The following is a 17,310-nucleotide window of genomic DNA, read 5'->3' on the forward strand; positions in this document are numbered from 1 at the left end:
ACAACACAATAATGTGCAAGCTTAAAAATCCTTATTCTGCAGTGTTATAAAAAATAATATTACCAACAGCAAAGTACTCAATGAAATTTTAATCAATACAGTGAGTCATCAAAAATCATCCACTTGTAGTCTTTACACATTAACAATCAACATTCTATTCATTATTTTTTCCACTCCAGTATCCAGACCAGCTGATGTTACTTTAGTAGGTATGCACAGGGAAATCACCAAACTTTAAGGACTGGAGTCACCATCCTTGCCTTAGAGGATGCTTTTGGGGTGAAAGGCTAATTTCGCTGTGAACTACATTAGTACACAAAGTGAATCGTGCAGGAATAATAATCCACTCATAATATTTCTTTCTCTCAGCTGTGTGGTGGATGAGATGGATTTCTCCATGTTGGAGCTGGACGAAGCTCTGCGGAAGTTTCAGGCTCACGTGCGCGTGCAGGGAGAGGCTCAGAAGGTGGAGAGACTCATTGAAGCATTCAGGTGAGAAACATGTACTTACAGTATATCCACATGATTACACACTCTTTTAAATAGCAGCCTTCTACTGTTCTATCTGATGAGTTTATGTAGGTTATATAAAGGTTTTATATTGTGCCTCCTGAGCTGCTATTGTGGCTGCCAGGAGCTGAAGAAGTTTGTTTTTGTCTTGACTGCTGCTGTTTAATCAGGCATGACAAAGCTTGGTCATGTATATTATAGTCTTTAATTAGCGCCGTACTCCATATAGTTAATTATTCACCCCTATATAGTAGTTTTTTTCTGTGTGAAATGTGTCTATCACAGACCAACATACTTTTTGCTTGAGAGCAGAATTTTTCAGCTGCTTACTTTTTGACCTCCACAACATTTGTGTGTGTGTGTGTGTGTGTGTGTGTGTGTGTGTGTGTGCGTGTGTATGCATACCTTTGAGAGTTAATGGTCTCCTTGGGCTATTCTGAACCACAGACTCTTAATGGAAAAATTCATGAAATACAAACCCTCAGGCAAGAGACAGACTAAGTGCACTATTACTTTCCCTCTCCCTCGTTTATTTTCTCTGTTCTCTCATTCTCTCTGTCTCCATCTCTTCCATCTCTTCCCTTTCATCTTTCATTTCAACCTTTTCTTTTCCTCTCTCATTGTTTGTCCATCTGCCTCTCCCTCCACCTCTCTTTCTGTCACTCTCTCTCTCTCTCTCTGTCTCACTCAGTCAGCGCTACTGTATGTGTAATCCAGATGTTGTCCAGCAGTTCCATAACCCTGACACCATCTTCATCCTGGCCTTCGCCATCGTCCTTCTCAACACTGACATGTACAGCCCCAACATCAAACCCGAGCGCAAGATGCTCCTGGAGGACTTCATCCGCAACCTCCGAGGTAAGCTGTATGTGTGCTTCAGTCTGATTCAGTGTTAATATAGATGTGATATGTGTAAGATTGCACACTCTCTTTTCCCCATCGCTGAGCACGATGCTAGCCAAAACGGCATCTGTTGCTGGTGCAATATTATTGGCAGTTAGTCTTCCATGGCATCTTAAATGCATACTGACCCACCATTCTCCAACAAACACCAGCATTCTGATGTTGGCAATCAGCTTCATACTGTTCCAGAAGAACTGACAAAGCAAATAAACAAATAACAACGAAGGGGAACATTCTAGAATAGTGTGAATGGGGAAGAACATCAAGGGAGAATGTTTGAGAACTGTGTCAATAAAGGAGAACATTTTAGAACTGTGTGAATAGAGGAGAACATTTTAGAACAGTGCAAATGGATGAGAACATTCTAGAACAGTGTGATGTTCCCACATGGGGTGATGTTGTCACCTATTCACACTATTCTAGAATTATATGAATGGAGAACATTTTAGAACAGTGTGAATGGAGGAGAACTTTCTAGAGGAGTATGAGTTGGTGACATCATTCTAGAGCAGTTTGAGTTGGTGACACCATTCTAGAGCAGTTTGAGTTGGTGACACCATTCTTGAACTGTATGAGTGGGAAGAAAATTGGGTTAGAAATTTCTAGAAAAGTGCAAATGAACGAATATTCTAGAACAGCATGAATGGGGGAACATTCTAGAGCAGTTTGAGTGGAAACAAATGTTTTAGAAATGGTGTGAATGGGGAGAACATTGAGTGAGAACATTTTAGAATATGTGAATGAAGGACAGCATTTTAGAACAGTATGAATAGAATTAAATTGTTTTTAGAACATTAAGGGAGTACACTCTAGAAAAGTGTGAATGAGAGAGAGCATTCTAGCAGTGTCACAATTGGCCCCTCCCTGTCCTGTCCATGTGCTCGTGTTGTGTTTACTTCCCAGTCCTGTCCAAGTGCTTCTTTGTTTTGGTTTTTAGTCCGGCCCCTTGTTTTGTGACTCCACACCTGATTGTTCCCACCTGTGTTTTTGCCTGTCCCTCATTAACTCTTGTATTTAAGCCCTATGTTTTCCTGAGTTTCTTGTTGGTCTTTGTTTGTATGTTTGTACAGGATGCGCTGTATATATTGTTTTTAGTGTGATTCTTGTTTGAGGTTCTGTGTTTCTGTTTGTCATGTCTGATCTGCATTCTCTCCGTGTTGGCTGTTTGAACCTGGACCGTTTCAACTATGACCCTGGATTTGCCCAAAATAAATCTTGCTTATCTCAGCATATGCATCTGCCTCCTCACTCCACGTTACAAGCAGAATGTAAAATGGGAGACCATGTATAACAATCTAAATGGAGAGAATATTCTAGAACAATTGCAGTAGGAAGAACAATCTAAGTAAGATAGATCTGATGTGGGTAAGGTGGTCTTTACCCTGTCCCACATTGCTCAGTGTGAGGTTAGTCTTTTAGATGATGCAACAGAATTGGCAGTTAGCACACTAAACTGTTCAGTGATGTTATGTGGCTGGTTTCATGTGACTTGGAGGAAACCACAGCAAACTGTGGAAAAAGCTGGGTAAAATGGAAAATAACAGTAATATATAAATAAAATATAGGTGTGATGTTTAGCGAGCAGTGTAGTGTCACAGCCATAACAAACTGTCCTATTTCTAAAATGAGGCAGAGAGCAGGGTTTATTTTTTAAGGATGTAAGAAAGGATAGTTATGAGGTTTTTATATGACAACTGCAATACAATGAATTTGCCAAAAAACTATTTTTCTATCTTTTCTGTGAAACTCATAAGCTGACAGAACATCTTGCCTTTCTCTGAGGAGTAAATCAAAGACAGTCTTTGTGTGTGTGTGTGTGTGTGTGTATGTGTGTGTGTGTGTGTGTGTTTGTGTGTGAATGTGTGTGTGTGTGTGTGTGTGTGTGTGTATGCATTTCTGATTCTGATTTTGAATAAATTCCTTTTATCCAATGAAACTTCATTTGTCAGTAGAAGCGGTAAATCAGTCTGGGTCTGCAGTTCAGTAATAATTCATAATGGGACCCACATTTGTACAGCAGAAACACTTTTTTAGAGTTTAACGATGCACATAGTAGCACCTTCTCCACATAAGCAAACTGGCACTGAGCAGAATATAAACAGCTATTTGACAATCCTTTTAGATGCACCTGCAGTCTGTAATCCTCCAGCTCCTGCTTCACAAAATGCCTTTGACTTTAAGATATTAAAACCAAAAATGTACATTTATAGCTTGAAAGTAAAATCCACCAATGCATGGAGGTTAAATAAATAAATTTATTTGTTAAATAAACTTCTTTCAAATACATAAGATGCACACATTATTACAATTTACAGTACAAATAGGGAATAGGGGACAGCAAAGAGAACAAAAAAGAACATTCTGAAATAGTGTGATTAAAAGACAACTTTCTAGAACAGTGTGAATGGAGAAGAACATTCTAGAACAGTTTGAATGATAACGAACACTAGGGGAGGACATTCTAGAGAAGTGTGGATGAAAGCGAGCATTCTAGAACAGTGTGAGTGGAGAAGAACATTCTAGAACATTTTAAATGGTAGAGAACACTAGGGGAGAACATTCTAGAAAAGTGTTGATGAAAGACAGCATTCTAGAACAGGGTGAATGGGGAGAACATTGAGGGTGAACATTCTAGAGCAGTGTGAATAGAGAACATTCTAGAACAGTGTGAGTGGAAGAGAACATGAAGAGAATACTGTAAACAGGTAACAACGTTCTATAACAGTATGAATAGAGAAGAATTCTATCATGCACACTTATATGTTTATGATGTTAATCAACTTTTCATCAGAAGGTCTAAAAGATGAACAGTTTCATGTGACAGAATTCAGACTCTGAACTAAGTAAAGATACGGAACTAGCAGCCTTGTGCTGTTGAGCTTTAATTCCTAAAATGTAGATCTTTCAGGAATGCATGCTAATCACTGTGTGGCCTTGTTAGAGCTTGATTATCAGAACTGTGAACTTACTTAACCTTAAATACATGGGCCTTTGGAAAGCTGCACATACTAATTGGGTCATTAGTGATAGATGTCCTATTTTTTTTAATAGCAACTTACATGTAAATTTATCTATACAGTGCAGTGATTCTGCAAAACTGTCAAAACATTTTATTGTCATTGACAGAATCACAAAATAAAGCACATTTTTTTGTATTTAGATTTTTTGTCACTTACCTGAAAAAAATGGATGGGGTAGAAGGGGGAAATGAGGTCACAGGTTGCTACTACTGACCTAAGGTATATATTTCAGTTGTACACTAATTGCTCCTAAATGCCCTGGTTTCCCTCAGGAGTGGACGATGGTGCGGATATTCCGCGGGAGATGGTGGCTGGAATCTATGAACGCATCCAGCAGAGGGAGCTGCGCTCCAATGAGGATCATGTGACTTACGTCACCAGGGTGGAGCAGAGCATTCAGGGAATGAAGACAGTGAGTCAACTGTCATCCAATCAGAAACAAAATTTATGGAAATTGAAACACTTGCCTGTAGAGGATAATTTGTGACTGATTACATTAGACAGCACAAGTTTGAGAAGGTAATTACCAGAGCTGCATAGTAATATCATGAAAAAAACTGCTTAAAAGATTATATCAGTATTAATCCCTTAAAACTGCAAGAGCCTAGATATGAGCCCACATTTCCATTCCTTATGCTTATAACAATATAAATCACATATTAGTTTCATAGTAGTTACTGAATAATTCATAGTAGTTACTGAGTAACAAGTCTTCAGTTGAATGAATTGTAATCTTGCAGTTAAAGGGGTTAATCCATTTAGACTGAATGATATTACATAGATATCCTATTTATTGGCTATATGGTTGTTAATTCATAGTATATACTGAACAATGAATCTTAAAATTAGTAAACAAGAAGTTTTCAGTTTAAAGGGTTGATCCAGTAGGATATTAGTTAGCCTAAAATTCATGGAGTTACTAAATAATTCATAGCAATTGCTGAATAACAAGTCTTGAAATTTGTAAACAAATAATAAGCCTTTAATTTAAAGGTTTAATCCAGTAGAATATTAGTTACAACATAATTAATAGTAGCTAGTGAATAATAAGTCTTAAAATCCATGTCCAGATAAGCCTTCAGTTTAAGAAAAAAAAATGAATGGTATTCAGTTAATTAATTGATTAATTAGCATGCACTCTGAAAACTATTTAACTTACAAATTAATTACATAGTAATGACTGTGTAATTCATAGTAATTACCGAATAATTCATAGCAGTTACTGAATAATAGGTCTTAAAAGCAGTATCCAAATAATAGACTTCAGTTTAAGAAAACAACTGAATGATATTCAGTTCATTAATTGATTAATTTGCATGCACTCTCAAAACTGTTTAAATTACAAAATAGTTACATAGTATTTACTATGTAATACCATAGTAATTACTGAATTACTGAATTAATTCATCATACTATATAATAGGTCTTAAACTGATTAAACTAATATCCAAATAATAAGCCTTCAATTTAAGGGGTTAATCCAGTAAGATACAATCTATTTCTTTCAGGCCAGTGATTACTTTGCATGCACTCTTAAAACTATTTAACTTATATCAAGGTATATAGTAGTTACTGTGTACTTTGTAGTAGTTACAGGATAATACGTTTTAAGGTTAGTAATTGAATAATAAGTTCTGCGGTTAACATGTTTAAAAAAAATCCATTTTTTTCAGAGCAGTTGTCTTATTTCTTGTATTCTTAAGTGTAAAAATGTTAAATATTAATATCACTGGGAACTATAACAGCAGGTAGTTTTCAGTCTCAGATAACCCCTGATTTAACACATCTGTGGATTCCCTTGCTGTGAAAAGCTGGGTTTTTGCTGATTTTGCTGTCTGCCATGGGACTGGAGAAGCCTGGAGTAAACACATTAAGTAGCTTTGTGCAGCACAAACAATGAATAGGTACAGTACATGTCAACTGAGATTACAACTCCTGCTCATAAACTATTCATGCCTCTGCTTTCTCAGCGGCTGTGTGTGTGAGAGAAAGATACCGTGTTCATGGAAGTTTGTGTGAGCGAGAGAAAAAAAAGAGGGACAGACAGATTGATGATTGAAACCATGCTTTATTCATCAGGCTTAATTTTAGTTTTCAGGTGACACAAATGCAAAAGAGCGTACTTCCTTCTGCATGAAATATTTATACTTTCATGGCATCACTACATCTCCAAATCCATTCTGAAGTAATCCCCACACTATCTTTATAACCATGTATTCTGCTGATGATGCAGGCTACAGTTTAAAATTTCTGAGCCACAATCAGTTTAGACATGGATGAGTTCTGAAGTGAACTATTGCCACTCTTTCCTTCTTTCTCTCTTTATCTCTCTTTCTCTCAGATCCTATCTGTGCCTCACCGGAGGCTGGTGTGCTGCAGTCGTCTCTATGAAGTTACTGATGTGAATAAACCTCAGAAACAAGCAGCACATCAGAGAGAAGTGTTTCTCTTCAATGACCTTATAGTGGTGAGAAATGCGCCCACATATACATACACATTGAAAGGTAAACATGGAGGTGTTGAGTGAGAATGTGTTCTTTTTGTTTTTAGATATTGAAGCTGTGTCCCAAGAAGAAAAGTGCAGCCACATACACGTTCTGTAAGGCCATGGGTCTGCTGGGGATGCAGTTCCATCTGTTTGAAAATGAGTGTAAGCATGGACACTACAAAAAACAATGGAAATGGATTGAAGTAAATTTCATCTAAGAAAACAAAAACCCTTAACAAATATTTTGTATTAAAAAAAGTGTCATAATAATTTGCACCCCTGCATTTACAAATCTCAAATCCAAAATGTTGGGACAGTATGTGAAACACTGATAAAAACAGTTAAGGTTAGATTCTCTAATGATCTGTAATTGATGCCTGCAGTACATTCCAAAAACATTGAAACAGGGGCATTTGTACTACCATAGTACATTATCTTTCCTGTTTAGCACTTTTTAATGTATCTCCAAATTGATAACTTTACAGGAAAAGGAAAAAAAAACCTACTTTACTTTTAATGTAAGTCAATGGAACCAGAGATTTTTCAAAGTCATTTTGGGCTGTTTCTTGTGGCCCATTCTTCCTAAAATTTACATACAATGAAGAGACCAACAGATATTTTCAAATTATGTAAAAAACTGAAAAACAACAAAAAGGAGCAACGAGGTTTTCTTCCGACAGCAGTGATCGATATATGTATGTATATCATCACGGATGTGCAAGTTACCATGCCATGGGCACCAATAACACCCCCATGACAGACCCTGGCTTTTGAATTTTATGCTGGTAACAGTCTGGATGGCCCTATTCATCTTTGATCTGGCCATGATCTAAAAAGCTTGGCTTACATTTCACATGCTGTCACAACGTTTTTGCAACTAATGTTTGCAGTACTTTGTGTAACCTCCCTTTGCCAATATAGCAAGAACTTTTCTCATATGATGTTTGATCAGAATACAGAGCATGGAATCTGACACCACTTATACAGAATCTACAGACTTTCTGGACTTTCATCTTCAGCTTATCCCACAGGTTTTCAAAGGGGGTTAGATAGGGGAACTGGTATAGCCTTGATTCTGGTCCTGGGATGGTCTTGAAAAGCTTGATTCTGTGGTCATTGAACCAGTTTAGGTGAATTTGGACATATATTTTGCTGGGTGATGCCTCTAACATTCTTCACAGTGTGCTTGGGGCAGAAAACACTGGCATCCTTCATGCAGTTCACTAAAGTACTGTTGCTTTTAAGCTTCTTACTTATTGCCCTATAGTGGATATAGAATTTGTATAGCCAGTAGTTGATTTTTGAATGTCAGCACACTTTTGTGTGGTTTCATTTGTGTGTTCTCTGATATCACCATGTTGATAAATGACTCAGAGAACCTATGATGCCTGTGTGGATGACACTATGAGTTCCTGAACACTCAGGTGGAAAGTTAAATATAAATGCAAACTTGTTTCAGTTACATTTTGTTCATAAGAATATTGAGGTTTGCCAAGAATTGTGACACACATGGTTTTGTAAAAAAGATAAAGGTTTGCATTTTCTTAGGCTAAATTTTCTTCAATGTAGAATTAAAGTTCTCTCATGTTTCTGATGTGATATTAGGCTAATCAGTCATGAAGACAATAGTTATGGAGCTGACTACAGTCAGACAGACAGATAGATAGACAGATTACCATATAGGTGCACTTTGTACTTCTATTATATTTCAAAGCCAAATGACTTTGCATTTGAATATATTCCTGCTGGTAATCACTGTATTATGTACCTGTAATCTCATTACTGTCTTTTTTGCAGAATACAGAATACATTTACCTTTTTGTATCCTGATTACGTAATGCTATTACATGTACAACCCCAATTCCAATGAAGTTGGGATGTTGTCCATCCATCCATCCATCCATTTTCTAAGCCGCTTCTCCGTCAGGGTCGCGGGGGTTGGGACGTTGTGTAAAACATAAATAAAAACAGAATATGATGATTTGCAAATCCTTTTCAACCTATATTCAATTGAAATCACTACAAAGACAAGATGTTTAAAGTTCAAATGGATAAACTTTGTTGTTTTTTGCAAATATTCACTCATTTTGAATTTGATGCCTGTGACACATTCCAAAGAAGTTGGGACAGGGGCAACAAAAGACTAGGAACGTTGAGGAATGCTCAAAAAACACCTGTTTAGAATATTCCACAGGTGAACAGGTTAATTGGAAACGTGTCATGATTAGGTATAGAGGGAGCATCACTGAAAGGCTCAGTCGTTCACAAGCAAGGATGGGGTGAGGTTCACCATTTTGTGAACAACTGCGTAAGCAAATAGTCCAACAGTTTAAGAACAACATGTGAAAATGTGTGGCTCATTATGAAGCACAAAATATGGCCCCGGACTGTTGAGCAGCTGAAGTTGTACATCAAGCAAGAATGGGAAAGAATTCCACCTACAAAGCTTCAACAATTAGTGTCCTCAGTTCCCAAGCACTTATTGAGTGTTGTTAAAAGGAAAGGTGATGTAACACAGTGGTAAACATGCCCCTGTCCCAACTTCTTTGGAATGTGTTGCAGGCAGCAAATTCAAAATGTGAATATTTGAAAAAAACAATAAAGTTTACCCGTTTGAACATTAAATATCTTGTCTTTCTAGCGTATTCAATTGAATATAGGTTGAAAAGTTTTTGCAAATCATCGTATTCTGTTTTTATTTCTGTTTTACACAATGTCCCAACTTCATTGGAATTAGGGTTGTATTCCATTGCTACCCAACCCTGAATATATATTAGTGATATAATGCTCTGATTATGTGTAGGTGGGGAAAATGTATTGTTGACAATGAAAAAATGTGAAGTTGATGACTTGAGTGCATCTATAATCAGTGTTTTACCTCAACTTGCTTTTTGTTTGTCAATTAAAATACCTGCCTGTATCTGTGTGTTTCCTTTCTCTCAGATTACCCTCATGGCATTACGATCTTGTCTCCATTCTCTTCTGAGAAGAAGCAGGTGGTGAGCTTTTGTTCTCAGAGCTCTGAGGAGCTGCTGAAGTTTGTAGAGGACCTGAGAGAGAGCATAGCCGAGGTAGCAGAGATGGAGCACATACGCATTGAATGTGAGTCTCAATAAGTGGCTGTTTGTGGGATTATTTGGAAGTGCTTTCAGGAATATTGCAGCATTGACTGACATGTGTTTGGTGTGTCACAGGGGAATTAGAGAGGCAGCAGGCAGCAAGAAATCAGTCTGCTAAGAACAATGGTACACAGCTGGAGATCCACAGACCAATCTCTCCTGCAGGTACAAACATGCATACATGCAAAGTGCAGTAATCAGACTATTCAAACTGTACTGATGAACACCCGCTCTTGTGATTATGTGTAATGGTACAATGCAATTTTCAGGGGACCATGACTTTTTTGAGAAGACAGGAAGCAACGCAGTTGAGGTTTGTATCAAGACTTGGTAGCTTATGCAGTTATAAAACCATAGTGTATGGGAGTTGTTTGTCTTTGTTTGTCTGTGCTTGTTGAAAAAGTCTACTAGCATGAAATTTTATAAATTTTAAAGCTTATTTAGGTCCTACTGTTTCCCTCTTGTGGAGTTAGAGACACCCCACTGCCCCTTTACCTCACTCTTTTTTTGACCTCTTGACCTCCAAACATGATTTGTCTGTCTGCACCTTATCAGTATAGAGACACCAGGCCCTCGGTGTCCTTTTCCCAGCCCACCTTCCCCAAGAAAAGTAGTATAGACACTTAAATCCAATAGCTAACTCCAACAACTGCTATTCCCTTAAACTAGCAGTTCCCAACTCTGGTCCTAAAGTAGCCCTGTCCTGCATGTTTTAGCGTTTTTCCCTGTTCTAGTATTCCTGAACTAATCAGCTATTTAGCAAATCAAATAAGATGTGCAGGGCAGCGGGTACTCTCGCAGGGCCAGGCATGATGTTGTAATGAAAATGCCTAAGGACATTCATGACAAACATTGGTCTAAGTGTGGGTGGGACTAAACCAGTCTCCTGAAGGCAGAGCTCAAAGTAAAGGGTGATGGTGTGCTTGTCAACGCTGTCTAACAAGCATCTTGTTAGCCAATGGATGCAAAATAGCTGAAAAGTTTCCCCAGAGCACTGAAACATGTAGATCAGTGTTATGTGGGCATAGAACACATTACATGTGGTAAAAAGAAAGCTATAAACAGTTCTGTTAACCAATGATAATATTTCACTAGCTTGTTTTGCTAGCAATATTTCGCTATACAATATTGATTGTATTCCAGACATTTAAGGTGCATTAGTTTTTACTTTGTTTTTTTACTCATCTAAACTGATCTGTAAAATATGTGGAACATGATAAAGAGCAGAGCAGCAGGTTTTCTGTCTTTACACTAACTTTGTGTTAGTCATTTTATAACACCCTCCCCAGTGCCACATTACTCTGCCTCCATCTCCATCTGCTCGGCTAAGAAAAAAAGGCAGAATCCAGTTAGCGAGCTGCGCCAGCAGGTTCTAGTGCTGTGGGGAAAAACACATTGCACTGCCAAAAAAATTACGACAAGAAACATGCTGGTTAAATGGATGACTTTACATAACAAATCAAGCAGATAACACTCTAGCACTGGAAAAGTTTGGTAAAGTAACGCTAAGGTAATGTCAAAGATGAACCACCTTAATGGAGATTTATGTACTAGTCAGCTGTATGAAACTCATGCAGGTAAAAAAAGCTAAGCTAACTAGTTAATGCTAAAATTGGCTTCATGTTCCAACTTTCTGTTCCACCTCAAATGCTGCTGTAGAGGCTATATTTGTCTGTTAGTGACAGTCCACTGAAACAAATGGGATCTTATTACAAAGAAAAGCAGGACAGCTATGACACTATTGACTGTTCTTGTGCAGCAAATCAGGATGAACCAAATCTGTGTGTTACTTCGCTATCCTCCTGGACAAAAGAGACACAGGAGTTTGATACTAATTCTGATCAAACACCACTGCTATACAGTAAGCAAGCAAACCACTCTGAGATAAATGAGCTGATTGCGTGATATTCACTGTTATTAACATCTTGTGAAATAGTTGTTTAACTGTGAAAAGTACAGTACTTTGTTTGCTGTACTGAGATGTAGGATATATAGTGTATTTCGGTCTCCTAAGCATTGTTAGCATAATGCCATGCTTTTGTCATTTGTGTCTAAATAAAGAAGTAAGACAGTACACTTAATAAACAGCCAACTTCATCCCTAGAAAGTGAAGTCATGACAATGCTTGGTAGTGCTGGCAAACTCTGAATAAACTCTGATGGGCATGACTCTGCTGCTGTGCTTTGTGTTAGTGGGTGGGAATGAGAGGTTGATTCAAAGAGTAAGAAACATTGTTTTATCTTGTAGTTGACCTATTTAACTGCTAGATTAACCATCTCTTTACCATCTGTCTTCAATTTTGACTCACACAAATTTAAATGAGAATGGAATTTAGGTCGTTTAGAGGAATTACATGAATTTAGGTTAAGTTTTAAAGCGGGTATATTCTCATTGCGGATTTTGCCATAATCCAGCAACAATAGTTTAAGTTGTCCCAATGCATGTATTCCCTTTATGACATCACATCTGGCCCTGTGAGACTAGGCAGGAGGACTGAGATTAGGAACCACTAACCAAGCTCTTACACCACTAACCAAGCTCTTGCAAGATTTGAAGTATAGGGCCTTCCTGCTATGGCTTTCGCTAACTGCTGGTGCCTGGATGCTTACTCTTACATACAGATGCTGTCATTGGTTTAAATTCTTAATTACACAAAGCTACATTACAACAGCTACTAAATTCATAACAGGAAAAGCAGTAGCAGTTAACTCAATAACTCAATAGGGGTAAAACAGCTGTTGGTTAATAAGGGACTGTATGTGAGAGTGTGTGTGCAGTGTGAGTCTGTGCTCCTGCATGCTCTGTGGCATGGCCTTTTATTTGTCTCGTCCGCACCGGAGGGCCGTGAGAGTGCTGCAGGCCAGGCTGATAACGCTTCCTGCTTCTGGCTGTTTTCTAAACTAGGTGTCAATTCACAACAGGCTCCAAACGTACCAACTCAGCTCCCTGCTGGCTCCACCCAGCGCTCAGCCCCAGCTGGCCATCCTGCCTAGTCCCACCCCTGGCTCCACCCTCACCATCTCCCCCAGCACACTCATCCAGTGCCAGCAGATCGTCAAGGTGATTGCGGTGGACTCAACGGGCCGTGGGCGTGTGGAGGCCTTCCTCAGTCAAAACCCCACCCATCGTTTAATACAATCAGCCGTCTCTACACCGACCAGGTCACGGGAGGGTGGGGCCCAGCAGCCTCCCCTTCCCCCTCCCCCGCCTCCATATCACCACAAACACCAGTTCTGCCCTCCAACTCCGCCCCCTCCACAGCATGTGCTCAGCCAGCGCAGGTACTCCAGTGGGACGCGCAGTCTGGTCTGAGTGCACGCACACACACACACACACACACACACATATACAGTGCAGTGCTGGGCAAAAGTCAGAAATGACTCTTCTTTATTTATTTATTTAATTTTCAGTTTGTCAGTATCAGGAAAAAGCAGAAAATGACACAGAAGCCTCAACAATTAAATAGATCACGTTTTTCAGTTAGTGCGTCTACCTTTTGCCTTTATTATGACTTCCATTGTTTTGGGAAGCTTTTTTCAGTTTTTTTAAGAAATCTGCAGGGATATTTTTCCAGACCTCCAGTGTTCAACTTCTCTCTTTGAAAGCTTTAAATGCTGTTTATCTGATGGTGACTGTTGCAGTGGTCTTGGTTGTTAGGAGTCCCATTTTCTTTATTGCTTTTAATAATTTCTTGAACTCAAGTTTTGGAAACTCCTGTTTTTTCACCTATTCTCCTTTTTTATGCAAGTGGATTATCTCATATCAAATCTCAGACGAAACGTCTGAAAAAATGAACAGCTTGCACTTAATGGCCATTTTGACTGAACATTAAATAAACGAAGGGTGGTCTCCGACTTTTGTACGGTATTGTACACACAGCTGAATAAATACTCCCAAGTTAACTGATTCATCATTTTCAATTCACAAATGCGATGAAGTCCAGTATATATTCATTCCCCACAGACACACCTTTTATACTCCTTAAACACTTGCTGAGGGGCTCACTTCTATATAAATAAGCTAGTCACAGAATTGTTTATCAGGGCCTCGTGGTATGAAAAAATATGTATTTTAGATACAGAGTAGTTAGTTTTATCAGATGTTCTTTTTCCCTGAACTTTGATCTCTTTATGAGTTTCTACAGCAATTTTTGTTGCAGTGCTGCATTTGGACTTTATAACCTTCAGTGTATAGCGTGACAACTACAAGCAATGTTAGTGTAGTCGCAAGGTTCAGAATTTTGGTCTAATAAGCTGAAATCTTTAATCTAGTCTTTGATAAAAGTTTAAATGACAGAACATGTTGGTAGTGCTATCCTACAGTGCATTTATATGGAGTTATGTACAGACTCAAAGGGTTGTATAATTCATGGGACATACTGACAGTTGGAGGCTTCCATCCCCCACCCCCACCCCACACATTCTAGCATGTAAAGACTTCTTGACTACACTGCAGCTGTCATTGCCAGCTCCTGTAATGAAAACATTTCATAGTTGTTCTGACACCTCTGTAAAATATCAGCAATCACCTTATGTTCCATAAACTTTGCCAGGCGCTGGAGAGAGCTCCTCTCTAGTGTCAGTTTCTGTACGGCGTCTATGTAGCGTTTACTGTAATTGGGACTGGAATAAACCCATTCAGTGGAAACCAGGCTTCTGAAAGATTATCTGAGATCAACATGTGTGTTTTGAAACCTTTCCGGTTTGAACTGTTTATGATTTTTAATTTTGAACAAAAAAAGTTTTTACATTCTCACTGCAAATATCTTTGTGTTTGGAATTTTTCTTGTGGATCATGTTTGTGTTTGCCTCTTGACATTCATGTTTTCTGTATTGCATGTCATATAACAGTTGCATATGAATATGCATATATCTATAATGAGCACATGATTCAACCAAGAGTACAGAGTATATTTTAGAAGTATTACAATAATAATTGTTTTTATTTTGTTTGGTGGGGGTCAGGGATAATTTATCAGGACTCATTATATATTATATATTTAATTATAAATTGCTATCAAAATATTTTGTTTATTTATACAAGGAAGATTAGCAATGATGTCATCCTGTGCATAGACACAGAAATTACATAGAGCAAAAAAACCCTTGATGAACATTCTACTTATTCTTATGGATGAGGGGGTGGATGAATAGCTTTACTGTGATGTTTTTTGCACAGCTGAGTTTATTGATTGGGGTTATAAATTTATCAGATGTATATGGACCTGTTGTCTTCTGTTTGGACTTTTTGCCCTTCTTGGTTCAAAACAACAGGAGTCTGGGGCTACATTGTTGCTTTTAGAGAATCAGCATAGCAACGTTTTTTTGTCTTCTAATGACTCAGAGCTGTAGATTTTCAGGCCCTCAGGTGTCCCGGGTGAATCTTACACAGATGCTAGCTAAGTACCATGAGAATCCCAGGATCATTCCAACACTCCTGGGCCATATCCTGACTGAAGGCACACAAACTTTCCTTCTTTTACTTGTGCCCATGTTTCTGTGGCAACCTTTCCAAATATGAAACTTTCAGATATTAAACTGCATGTCAAGTCAGAATATGGCCTTTAGTCGATCAAATCAATGCTGTCATCTGTTATTTGTTTTTGAAAAAAAAAAAGATATATTTGTATTGAGCACTGTCATGAAATTTTATATTGTATGGACACTTGAAAAAAAACAATTCATGCACAAACTGTAAATGCAATGCCACTGAATTTAGAGCTCAATATCCATTAAAAGTGGAATAAAATGAAAGTGTGTGTTGTAGATTTTGATGAATGGAGGGGTCCATATGCTTCATTTGTCTTGCATTTGTGTGGCTTTATGAAAAACATTCTTTGCTCACTTTTACACAAACATTTTTCAACCTTTTAAGTGCTTTAAAAACTGATCTTTTGTTTTTGTCCAAAAAACCCAAGTATCTCTAAAATTTGTAACTTGTACAGGAGAAGGCAGAAGCACTCTTCACTTTTAATGGCAGTGAATGTAAAGAGATTTTATCCTGAATAATTTTGACATAAATGGATTCTGTTAATTCGTCACTTGTGAAATGTTTACACAAAGCAGCAGCTATGCTCAGATAATGTAGAAAAGTAAAAAATTATTTTACATATTTGTGAATGGTACTGATATGAAAATGACTTCTGTTCTGATTGGCTGCCTCTTTCAAAAAGCAAGGCAGAATGGGTGTGGCTTAAAGTCTGTAAGTGGACTGGGCGGGGCTTTTTGTCACATTACAGAAACAGGGAATTCAGAACAGGCTGCTTCAGAATGAATGGTACATTTTAAACTTTAACAATGTTTACATACTACATTAACTCAAAAAAGTAAGAAAACATGTAGGCAGAGCTTTTTTATGTTACGCAACCAAGAAAAGTAGGAGTAGAGTGCAGTGAATCAAGCTGACACTTAGAGATCAAGTCGACTAAAATAGAAACGGTAAGAAAATGCGAAGCAATACAGGTAATGAATAAACTATCGTTTGTATGCAGTTTAAAGACCAAAAGGTTTATTCTGTGGCTTTAGATGGATGAAAAACAGTTTGGTATTTTTCACAGAATAAAAAAAATTAAAGTAGATAAAACACTATTGCTGGGAGGGTGACAAAAGTAAACACAACTGCATCTGCCTAATTAAAGTATTGTGTTTTAAGCAATACCGATATGAGCTTTGAGCTTCTGCTTATTTATAGCTGCAACCTTTCTAAGCCTGAACAAAGTAGGTTATAAAACTCAAAAGACAAAACGTAACGTAAACTGGAGACTTTACAGAGCAAAGTGAAGAATCTGAGACCCTTCCAGTTTTTTTGCTTTGGTGTGTGAATCTGCTTGTGTGCATCAGAATGAATGACCTAATGAGTATGAATTTGACTATACGAGTTTTGATCTATCTTTATTCATAGTGTTGTATAAGCTAAAAGACAACTATGACGATAAGCCAGAAAAACTACAAGGAGCATTTGTGCTTTTCTGAGTCTTTTGTGTCTTACTGTCTTTTGCATGACATTTAGGTCATGCAAACAAATACGTCTTTAATTGTTCAGTGAAATGAATAAGAAATAAAAAGATGCTCTGCTGAATTGATGTACATTATATCATGTGGGTGACATGAAATGGAGAGTGGGAACAGTGTACCTATCAGCATTTCTAGCCAGTTTGTGTTTGAAAATGTGCAGACTAATAAATAACATGGGGCCTCTTTCTCCAACATCTTCCTAAGTTTTTTCTTAAATTTGTTCTTGAGAAAGGTCGTAAGAAAAAGTCTACATCAGA

General features: G+C 37.9%; 1 protein-coding gene across 2 annotated transcripts in view; it reads left to right on the forward strand.

Moving 5' to 3' along the window:
• Nucleotides 1-15,793, forward strand: part of iqsec3b (IQ motif and Sec7 domain ArfGEF 3b) — a 46,464-nt gene extending 30,671 nt beyond the window's left edge. The window contains exons 7-15 of one of the 2 annotated variants that reach the window (XM_017685595.2): nucleotides 370-492; nucleotides 1,202-1,368; nucleotides 4,706-4,845; nucleotides 6,775-6,900; nucleotides 6,984-7,083; nucleotides 9,865-10,023; nucleotides 10,116-10,205; nucleotides 10,310-10,353; nucleotides 12,945-15,793. In XM_017685595.2, the coding sequence (XP_017541084.1) occupies nucleotides 370-492; nucleotides 1,202-1,368; nucleotides 4,706-4,845; nucleotides 6,775-6,900; nucleotides 6,984-7,083; nucleotides 9,865-10,023; nucleotides 10,116-10,205; nucleotides 10,310-10,353; nucleotides 12,945-13,352 (1,357 nt within the window). In that variant the 3' untranslated portion in view covers nucleotides 13,353-15,793. The remainder of the gene's footprint in view (nucleotides 1-369; nucleotides 493-1,201; nucleotides 1,369-4,705; nucleotides 4,846-6,774; nucleotides 6,901-6,983; nucleotides 7,084-9,864; nucleotides 10,024-10,115; nucleotides 10,206-10,309; nucleotides 10,354-12,944) is intronic. The other variant, XM_017685596.2, reaches the window with a different exon arrangement.
• Nucleotides 15,794-17,310: the final 1,517 nt, after the last annotated feature.

This window comes from Pygocentrus nattereri, chromosome 7 (assembly GCF_015220715.1).
Source record: "Pygocentrus nattereri isolate fPygNat1 chromosome 7, fPygNat1.pri, whole genome shotgun sequence".
NCBI classification, from domain to species: Eukaryota; Metazoa; Chordata; class Actinopteri; order Characiformes; family Serrasalmidae; genus Pygocentrus; species Pygocentrus nattereri.